General features: G+C 46.0%; 1 protein-coding gene across 2 annotated transcripts in view; it reads left to right on the forward strand.

Annotated features, from left to right (window-relative positions):
- pacrg (PARK2 co-regulated) overlaps positions 1-11,356 on the forward strand; it is a 154,209-nt gene that overhangs the window by 93,902 nt on the left and 48,951 nt on the right. The window contains exon 5 of one of the 2 annotated variants that reach the window (XM_077537829.1): positions 23-361. The exons of the other annotated variant lie outside the window; for it this stretch is intronic. Coding sequence (XP_077393955.1) covers positions 23-198 — 176 coding nt within the window. The 3' untranslated portion in view covers positions 199-361. Of the gene's footprint in view, positions 1-22; positions 362-11,356 lie in introns of those variants that run through there. 2 annotated transcript variants of the gene reach the window in all.

Here is an 11,356-nt window from a genome sequence, read left to right on the forward strand (position 1 = left end):
TCTGATTCCCCTCTCACCCCAGGTCACTTGCCCTTCCTGCCACGCCATAATTACCGGTCCCCGCCCTTGATTATCACCACCTGCCACCAATCACCTACTGCAATAAAAGCCAGCTGCATTCTCCCCTCAGTGCCGAAGTGTCACCGTCAGTGCATGGAAGCGTCCCACAGTCCTTATGTCCTTGTTCATGTTGCCTAGCGTTGTTGCCTTGTTTTTGTGCCTTTTCCTCCCTTTTGGAGCGCCTTTAGTTACCCCTTTTGCCTTGTGCCCTTTTTCCTCCCTAGCGGAGCGCTTTCTGTTGTCCCCAGTACCTTTTGCCTGTTTTTTCCTCCCTAGTGGAGCGCTTTTTGTTCTCCACTTTTTCCCCTCCCTGTTCTCCTCTCAGTTTGAGAGGAGACCTCTGTTGGCCGGAAATAAACCTGCTGCCTTGGTGGCCTACCTTACGCCTGCGTCTGAGTCCTACCTCTCCACGTCGTGTCAGTACACTTCGGCCAGCATGGACCCAGCAGGAAAGGTCGAGGCTGCGCTGCAGAGCCTTGAGCTCCGGCTTGCCAACCAGGAAAAGGTTCAGCAAGCCGTGGTTTCGGAGCTGAAGGAGCTGTCGAGCCAGGTCCAAGGACTGGTGAGCCAATCGCGGCGTCGAGCTCCAGCCTCCACCGGACAGCTACCCCTCCCCGAACTCTCTGTCCCGACCACGTCATTCACCGGGGTAGGATTGAGACTGGCCTCCCCAGAACGATACTCCGGTGAACCTGGACAATGTCAGACCTTTCTCACGGAGTGTGACATCCATTTTGAACACTCACCACAGGCATTTTCCACAGCTCGGTCCCGGGTAGCCTTCATGGTGTCCCACCTGACTGGACGAGCCAAGACCTGGGCAACCGCGGAATGGGCCAGGGGCTCCCCGGTCTGCCAAAATGTACAGGATTTTCAAGCCGCCTTGCGCCAGGTCTTTGATCCCGACAACAATGACCGAGAGAAGGCACGAGCATTGAGCCGGCTCCAACAAGGCAAAGAACCCGTCAGCGATTACGCAATCCGCTTTCGCACCTTGGCCACAAACAGTGGCTGGAACTCCACAGCGTTACAGGACCACTTTCTGAAAGGACTCTCACCCGCCATACAAGAACTCCTGATTCCCGTGGACCTTCCAACCAACTTGGATGCTCTGATCTCCCTAGCGATTCGTGCTGATCATCGCCGACGAGAGTTGACCAAGTCCAGCGGGCACCATAGAAGGGTGGAACCAACCCCCTTTTCACCGCCAATGGAAACAGAAATGCCACAGCTCATCATGCCTCCCCGACCAGGGCCAAGGGAAGTGCCTAACGTCGAGGAGGAACCCATGCAGCTTGGTCGGGCCCAGTTAACCACCGAGGAGCGACAGCGTCGCCGCCAAGAAGGTCGCTGCTTCTACTGTGGTGAACTTGGTCATCTGGTAGGAACTTGCACCGTGAAAAGAGGTTCACCGGTGAGTTTCTCGTCACCCCGACCTGCTAAGACACAAAGAATCACGCAAGCCCAGATACGCCACCATGCTATGACCATGGACATGCCAGCCCTCATCGACTCCGGTTCCGACGAGAGCCTCATGGACTGGGGCCTCGTTAAGCAAGTACGAGCCACCACCGAACCCCTTCCCCGGACCATCCAGGCCAGAGCCCTGAATGGCAAGGAACTCTTCAGCATCACCCACATCACCGAACCCCTGGAAGTACGAATTGGACAACACATCGAAAATCTCCGTTTCCATGTAATCCAAGCTTCGTCACCCACTTTGGTTCTGGGACACCCTTGGCTACGTCAACACAACCCCCGAATTGACTGGAACTCCGGGAATATACTGGATTGGGGAAAAGATTGTAGGGATCACGTTTTGGACCAATCAGCGACCAGTGCATCCTCAGCCGCAGTCAACCTGGTCACCTTTGAGTCTCTCGATCCTGAACCTCGCCAGTCACCGCCTCAAGCCCCCGAGTCTCGCCGGGCGCATCTCCAAGACCCTGAGCCACACCAAGTCTCTGCATCATGTCACGCCAAGTCTCTGCATCAGGTCACGCCAAGTCTCTGCATCACGCCGACCAAGCCAAAGCCGACCACGCCGAAGCCGACCACGCCGAAGCCGACCACGCCGAAGCCGACCACGCCGAAGCCGACCACGCCGAAGCCGACCACGCCGAAGCCGACCACGCCGAAGCCGTCCACGCCGAAGCCGTCCACGCCAAAGCCTGTCACGCCAATTCTGCCACGTTTCGCCAAGTCTGCCAAGCCTGTCACGCCAATTCTGCCACGTTTCGCCAAGTCTGCCAAGCCTGTCACGCCAATTCTGCCACGTTTGCCAAGCCTGCCACGCCTCGTCAAGTCTGCCAAGCTTGCCACGCCACGTCTGCTACGCCTCGCCAAGTCACGTCAAGTCCGCCCGCGGACTCTTCTATCGGGAACATCCTGAACGGCCCCTTGTCTGGCTTCATGGTCGCCCTCCTGGACTGCCCTTTTGTCTGGGACGGAGGGGTGGGCCGTGTTCCCACCTCCGTGCCCCCTTCCGCCCACCCTTGTTTTTGGACTCTTTGGGTCGGATGGCCGTCAGGAGCCGGCCATTGAGGGGGGGGGTACTGTCACGCCGCCACCTGTGTGACAGGCCATGCTTTTATTTTCATAGTCATGTTTCCTGTTTTATTTTGAATTTCTGATTCCCCTCTCACCCCAGGTCACTTGCCCTTCCTGCCACGCCATAATTACCGGTCCCCGCCCTTGATTATCACCACCTGCCACCAATCACCTACTGCAATAAAAGCCAGCTGCATTCTCCCCTCAGTGCCGAAGTGTCACCGTCAGTGCATGGAAGCGTCCCACAGTCCTTATGTCCTTGTTCATGTTGCCTAGCGTTGTTGCCTTGTTTTTGTGCCTTTTCCTCCCTTTTGGAGCGCCTTTAGTTACCCCTTTTGCCTTGTGCCCTTTTTCCTCCCTAGCGGAGCGCTTTCTGTTGTCCCCAGTACCTTTTGCCTGTTTTTTCCTCCCTAGTGGAGCGCTTTTTGTTCTCCACTTTTTCCCCTCCCTGTTCTCCTCTCAGTTTGAGAGGAGACCTCTGTTGGCCGGAAATAAACCTGCTGCCTTGGTGGCCTACCTTACGCCTGCGTCTGAGTCCTACCTCTCCACGTCGTGTCACCGCACACCTACTCGGCGATAAGAATCAAAGTTTTGTCTCCTCTGTAAGTGGTCCAACTGCATTGTGTGTGGAGGATTTGTCCTCTTTGAAAGCCTCCACCTGGCTGGCATGAGGACCCAGCGAGATTGTCATCAGATCGGCAGGTCTCTTTGTATGGCGGTGATGTGAGTATTTAGCCGCGGAAAAAGCTCAGGCAGCGCCGACCCCAAACACAGCTCCACGCACAGTCAGTCGGATGTAAAGTGTGACATTGTGAATCAATCATTTAAACGCAGGCGTTAACAGGAGAAAACACAAGGCTTTAAGTCCTTTAATCGATATCCAATTTAAATCTCTTGTCTACCTAATTCGCGTACATAATCTGTTAGCATTTGTTGAAAGGGAAGGAAGGAGCCTTCAAAGATAGCTGAAAAAAGAAAAAGGAGGGGGAGAAAAGCCCGCCTTATTAGCACAAGGCCTTATGCAAATCCTCTCGGCAAATTAGCTGTCAAATCAATCCCCTAAACCATTTTGAAGCACGAGCTAGAAGGCTCAGCAGTCGGCCAAGTGAAGCCCACCAGGAATAGTTTAGCCCGGCCCTGGTAGTTACAGCGACCGGCCTCTCCTCCTGCCTCCTCTGCTCGTCTGTGCATCAATTAAACCGGAGCCAACCTCTCACCTGGCAGGCATCCCTGATATTGACCGCTCTCAGTTTGGGCCGGGGCATCGGCCCGTGCAGCTGCCAGAGCACAGAAGTGAATCTGCAAAACAAGGTCAGAGTGGTCGAGTTTATGGTGCGTCAAAGTTATCTCGAGTTGTGAGACCAACAGATGATAGCGGATGGATGGATTGAGGTTTGATGAATAGATGGAATGGTTTGATTGGACGGTGGGAGGGTTAAGGATGGATGGATGGATGGATGGATGGATGGATGGATGGATGGATTGAGGTTTGATGAATAGATGGAATGGTTTGATTGGACGGTGGGAGGGTTAAGGATGAATGGATGGATGGATGGATGGATGGATGGATGGATGGATGGATGGATTTGAGTGTTGAAGGGGGGGATAAATGACAGGCTGGTTGGTTGGTCGGTTGGCTGGATAGAGGATTGATGGAAAGCTTGACTGTTCAATGAATGACTACATTGAAAAAGTAGATGGTGAAAGTTTGGTCATTTTGATGCATTGCTTGAAGTTTGTATTTATTTATTTAGGTACGCCTCCCTCCTATTGTACGTGTTTTATTTACATGCAAACCAAATCTTCTGAGGTCCACATATGACCTAATGTCATTCATACACGCCCACCACCATCCCGTCCTCGGTGGCTGTCGCAGACCAAGTGAGTGGGCCGCCTCGCGAAAAACAGGCGCAGCCATTGTTAACGCTCGAAGACTAACTAATCCCTTTGCTTCTCCCACTCTCTGACTCCCAGAACTTGCATGGCATCCCTCTAATCTCCGGAGCCACAACAGCTCCACTGTCCAGTATGTGCAGACGTGTTTGTGCATCTGTCATGAATGCAGCTGTTGTGTTCCCCCTCATGCAGCTGTTGGCTTCGGTGTCAAGTGAGGCCTGAGCGTTGCGTACAATGCCCACCATCCAACTGACTGGATTCTTTTATACATGCACAGAAAAAGACGTACAATCGGACTCTGTCCCCTTTTACGGCTACGCGCCCCGACCCTTTCGCTTTTCCTCCTCTGTTGTTCAGGCTATGAATCAATATGCTGACAACCACTGCTGTGGGGTCAGGGCTACAGTCAGATATCACGGGCATCTCATCGCGGGACCGATCCCCTAGGCCACGTTCACACACTCCGACAGTGTCGTTCCCACTCGGAGACAAGGTCACGACCCGTTAAATTGGCCTGTATACGGGCCTTATCACTGCTATTTTTCCGCTGTCAGAGCTGGACCCTAAGCCACTGCCAAAAACAGACTCTCAAGTGTCCTTTCACTCAGAGACCCAGACCCCCGATAAGCAGAACAGACTCAGTTCCAGGAACAGCTCTATTGTTCCGTTAAGGGGAGCAAAAAAAAATAAAAAATGGCTGTTTAACTGCAGGCAGCCGACTGACACACTCATGCATCATTTTGAAGAGCACAATAATAACCAATCACATTGCACCCGCATCCTTGATGTACCCCGTTGTCTCTTGAATCAGCGCTCGCTGCCTTTTGTTTGCTTTGCGCCTTTCCGTGCATTAGCTGCGAAAAACGCATTGAGTGCGGCATAGGAATTCCTCCGGTGTGATTTGCACGCTCCTCTTGTTTGCTTGCTGTGATGAATCTTGGCCCTAATGAAATGCAACAACATTTCCTATGAAGTAGAGACGTGCTCGCTCATCCGGCAAATTCTTCCTCGGAGCTCAGACGAGGAAGGTACTCATCTGCCGCACGTCATCCTGGGAAGGGAAAAAGGGAGTTTGTGGGGTAAAGCAGAGATACACAAAATATAGGATAAGGAGAAACTCGTTGAAGAAGAAATGCTTCTGAAGAACTCAGCCAGAAATGCATTCATAATTCTATTTTGGGGATTCTAGACTTTTATTATAGAATTTGTTCGAGCTTTTAAGAGTAGGGATAGACCGATTATCGGCCGGGCCGATTATCGGTGCCAATATTTGGCATTTTGACAAATATCGGCATCGGCCGTGCATGAATCTGAAGGTCGATAATGCTGTCATCTCACTGAGCGATGAATGTTTGTGAACGTAGCGAATTTAGGGTTTTCATTAGGCTTTATAAGATGTTCACAGACAGCTTTTACTTATCACAAAGATATTTCAAACATATTCAGACAATTTTTCACTGTCTGCAAAGCTCTTTTGAAACCTGTTACGAACTCTGACAAAAACCCAAAATTAGCTACATTCATTTAAATTTCCACTTTACAAAAAATGATGCTGACACTGGGAACGCCCTACACTTTTTATAAAAAAAAAAAAAATACAAAATATATATCTTTTTTTATTTAAAAAAAAATAATAAAAAATTATGTTGAAATTTTGTAAAAAGTTTTTACAGTAGAAAAATTTCGGGAATTATTTACTTGCTTAGTTTTTAAATTTAGCTTAAAACAGGCTGATGGCCATTTATGCTCCCTGCAATTTTTGTTACAATTTTTAAACAAAGCTGTCAATTTCTTTATATGTTTAAAATTAATACAATAAAAAAATTAAAAAAATAATTAAAGAATGGCATTAAAATGTTTGTTTTTTCCCTTTTATTGCAAATGAATATCGGCTTGAAATATCAGTTATTGGTCTCCTTGAGAACTAATAATCGGTATCGGTATTGGCCTTGAAAAAAAACTGATCAGTCTATCACTATTTAAGAGAAACAAATTGTGAAGTTGGACATGAAAGACACATTCTCTTTACATTCACACATCAATAGCAACAGACACTTTTAGACTATTACTGTTGACTTCAGACAAGAGGGTAGGGTAAATCCCCGACGAGTCACTAACCAATCACAGAATGCATATAGACAAACAGGCACATATGGACAAACAACCATTTACACTCACATTAACACCAAATGTATGAACCCAACATTTCTGTTTTTTTGGAATGTGGGAGGTGGTTGGTGGATCTGTAGAAACTCATGCAAGCACGGCGAGAACATGCAAATTCCACACAGGAAGGCCGGAGCAGAAATTCTAAACCAGAGACTCAGAATTGTGTAGCAGACTTCATAATCACTACATTCTAAAATATCCTCGGGCAAATATAACCTAAAAAAAGAAAAGAACAGCACAAAATGTCCCTAGGATGTCTTAAGGGTTAAAGAGCTTAGGGAATGGGAATGCTTTGTCTTCTCACTTTACAGCACTAATGCAGCAAGTGTCCCAATGTTCCCATTATTGAAAACGATTCAAATCGGTGTGTCGTCATGGTATATCAACCGGTCAGCCCTGGGTGTATCCAGCCCCTCGCCCAAAGTCAGCTGGGATAAATCTCAAGCTTCCCACTGAGGCTGAACAGGATAAGCAGTAGAACACTAATGGATGGATGGGTGGGTGGATATTGTGACATTCCAAATGGTTTGTTACGCAAGTCTGTCAGCGAAAGGAAAGTGCACAATGGGAGAGTTTGGGAGAGTGCAGAAACTTTCAATGAGTTAAGGTGACTTGATGATTGGTGTGTGTTTCAGATTAGATCAATAAGTAGAGAAGCACTGTAAGTGAGTAAGATGAGCATCCGGTGTCTCTTGCTGAAGCTACCGCGCAACAAAATCATTTCCTTCAAGAAAAGCCTTCATGTCAAGCATTTTAAGACCGGCTAATCTCTACCAGGGCCTTCAGTGTTTACAAGTTTGCAGTTTCACTTTCCGAGTGATTCTTCTTAAATTCTTTTTGGTCTGTTCATTTTTGGAATGATTACAACTTTCTCACTTTGACATTTTGTAAGATGGATTTTATTGCAGTGCATAACTATCTTATTGCTCTGTAGCAAGGTTACACGGCCCTGATGTCAGATCACTGGCAAAAATTGATGGTCATTCTTCATTTAGAGAAGGTGGAAAACCTTTTTCTTATTAGGGACCAGAAGTCCTCCGAGGGCCGTACTAAGTTGATGAAAAAAAATAAATGTTACAGTCAGTCTGTTTTTATCAGTATCTTTGAGGTTTTTAGAGTTTTTTTGTTTCTGTTTTTTACAATTGGGTGGTGGGTCGGTTCAATTACTTTTAAGGGACATGGGTTCCCGAATCCAATAACAACAAGCCTGATCAATGGCTCCTTATTTTGTAGTAATGCAGACTACACTAATTGTCAACCATTTACCTGCATGCAAATGTCAATTTCATCTTCTGTCTTTTTATTGTTTTGAAACATTTAACAAGCTGGAAACTGGCTTCAATTTCCATCATGGTTTGGTTCCGTATTGTTATTTTTTATTTTTTATTTTTTATTTTTTTGGTGGGGGTGGGGGTTGGTGGGGTGTGAAGGTTGATTGTTAAGGATCCCAAACTATCTGACCCAAACAATCGTAGCTAAATATGCCACTGTTCATTGAACCAACAGAATTATGGAGGTGTAATTTTATGAAAATGAGACTAGAGGACTAACCCATCAACATTTACCAAGAAGAACCAAACCGTCACAAAACCAAACTTAACTGCACTGTTTGATGACAACAAGGCTTTGTTGCTCGATTCTTACTCTTTTAGCAACTTTGGATCTTGTTTTTTTTTTTTTCCGGCCCACGTCGTCGAAGGAAATTCTCAACTTTTCACCATTTTGTACATCAATATCATCAGCAACCCATAAATATGTGACAGTTTAATGTGTGGGCTGAGCATTGGAGGTCGTATCCATTATTTCATGTTCATGTTGCATACTGAAAAAGTGTTTGCAATGAGAACAATTAGAATAACTAGTTAACACCTTAATCTTTTTAATTGTTTCGAAGGCATCTTTTGTATGACCTGATCATCCTCTACTTGTTATTGGATACTTTCAACAAGGTTACGTATTGCCGAGGGGGCTCTTTGGACACATTATTTATTTTAGCTGGTGCTGTGGCATTGTTGTGTTGTCCCGGTGGCGGTTTTCTCTGCTTATCTGGAAGGTGTAGGTCCTTAAACCCCAATTCATCACTGACATAGTCTCACGGTACCACACATACACACGCAGGCACAGAGAAACATGGGGTGATCTGTTTCATTTGGCCTCTTTTATCTTCCTGCTGTAGGAATGTGGCCAGCTATGATAAGGTCTCAAGCTCTTGCATTCCGCGCACACAGCTCGTGATAGTAGCTCTTGATGCATGTCCGACTTGTGAGGTTTTTCCGATGGTGACAGATGCGATGCCGGGGTCAGCCGATCTGTCTTCGCCCATGCGTTTGTCTTTATCTGAGCATCGCACACTCACGAGGCTTACATGGACGTCTTCATAAATAAAATGGCGGATCAGCTCTAAAGGGTGTCAGTGGCTACTTGAAAAGTCTTGAATTAGATTTTCGGAAATGTTAATTAATTAAAAATGTATTTTTATTTTTTTTAATACGTAACTCAAAGGTCCTGAAATTGCCCCATTTATTGCCAAATTCTAACAAAAAAATAAGAACTTGAGTCTTCATTTTCTTTGGTATACATAAGGTATACTTTTGGTTGTTTGAGTTAATAAAATAAAAATAAATAAATAAATAAATAAAACAGTGCTTCTACCTACAATATAAAATCCTTGAAAAAATAATCAGCATAATGGCATTATGGTTAAAAAATTGAGAAAAGCTCAAAGTTCTTCAAATTTGACATAATTTTACACAAAGTCAAGAAAGACTAAGATGTGTCTCAGACTCAGAAGCAAAGCAGAATTAGCAACATTTCTGCTTCGCAGGTAAATTTGTTCAAATCGTGTCGATTTTTAATTGATCGAACTTTACACAAACTAAAACTTCAAATCAATATGATTTAGTTTGCGAATAAGTCACGCAAACACAGTAGTTGTACCTAACATCGGCTTATTTACAGAGCTAATGCTATCTTAGTATTGCTAGCACTGCTATTTTCTTGAAGCTTCTTATGTATGTTTCGTATGTGACTATTTATTACAATTGCGCACTTGATTGGCCATGCTTGATAATTTTGTTCATGAGTTAGTGAGGGGCATTGTTGTGGTCAGACTCTACGGGGCGAGACATTAGTGAAGTGAGGCAACATTCAAATCTCTGAAATCTCTTCAAAGTGGCCTTAAAACAGTCTTAAATCTGGCTTCCTTAAACCCGCAGATACCTTGGTTTAAGCCTTAAGTAAGCCTGAGCTCTGCACTGAATAGCTCCCAAGGATTCTCGATCACAAACATTTGCTTTATTTAATGACCTTTTCCACTTGCCGTCGTGAAAAATTAATTCGCTGGCATGCTTTCTTTTGTGTGCGTAGTGGACGCGAGGGAAAGCGGGCACACATAGCTGCGCAAAACTCACACGTATATACAGCCGTGCAAAACGCACACATAAACCCGAGCCCCCCCCCCCCCCCCCCCCCCCCCCCCCATGTAATCCATCATCCTCCGCAGACGCTCACAGCCCCACTGTCCCCGCGGATGACAAAACACACACCTCATCCTCAACCGCTGTCGCCTCTTCCACCTCGCCTCTCTCCAATTGGAGATATCTATCTATCAGGCAATCACGTTCTGTCGACATCCCCCTCCGCTGTTCAAAAACAGCAAGAAGCCGAGATCCGTAAGGGCGGGGATGGCTGGAGAGATGAAATCTAGGTAATATACCGCTCTTCGTTTCATAGCTGCCCCCCCCGTGTTAGCATGCTTGGTGGAACTTAATGATTTTGGAGAATATGTTTTTGGTGTCAATCCTTGTGTTGTATTTTTTAACCTTTTCTGTTTGGCAAGGTAGTCATGGCAGAAGTTGTCCTCTGGTTGTATTCCTGTCGTTTATTGGGAAATTATTTGTTTGGATGCCACATGGTGTTAGAGTAAACATATAGCGAAAGTAACTCATGTTGGAACTGGGATGGTAACTTCACAAGCCAGATTGAAAACTGTGATTCACTCGAGGGAGTTTTTCACATTATCATTCTGGAACTTCACTTCAAGTAGCTTACTTTAAAACTATCTGTCCCGTGATCCGTCGCAGACAAGCTCTGCTTGAAAGTTGCCTTTTTCAGTTTGGCAAACGACAATGTCACTGTGTATTTACGTCAAGACAGAGCATGGGCAGACCAAACGCACTCCGGCGATTCCGACTGAACCGGATACATGACATCTGTTAGGAATGTCACCCCCGTGAACCCAAATCATATTCCATTCGGATTCAGTCTGTTTATTGTTTTTATGGTGTATTTTTGCAAGATATGGACAACAAGGATAAATAGAAACTATCATGAGCTGAGCCACGCCGTTTAGCTAGGCTGAGCATGTGATAAGCTAAGGGTCATGCTAGGCTACAGCATATGCTAATCTGAAGCATGTAACCAAATTGCTATATAGCCAAACTTCACAGAGACCAACAAGTAACACCTGTTTTAACCTGGTTGGGGATGCTGAGGATTAATTATCATAAAATAGAACAAAAAGGAATACAAAATACAACAACAGTCCCTTTTGGAATTGTGTTGGGGTCCCTGGAGCTAAACAATGGGAAAAAAAGAACACAAAGTAACAACACAAGACAACACCTGTTTGAACCTGGGGATAAGCAAGGAGAAAATAGCGGAAAAAGCAACAACAGAAGAC

The sequence above is a fragment of the Festucalex cinctus genome, chromosome 12 (assembly GCF_051991245.1).
Source record: "Festucalex cinctus isolate MCC-2025b chromosome 12, RoL_Fcin_1.0, whole genome shotgun sequence".
Taxonomy (NCBI): domain Eukaryota; kingdom Metazoa; phylum Chordata; class Actinopteri; order Syngnathiformes; family Syngnathidae; genus Festucalex; species Festucalex cinctus.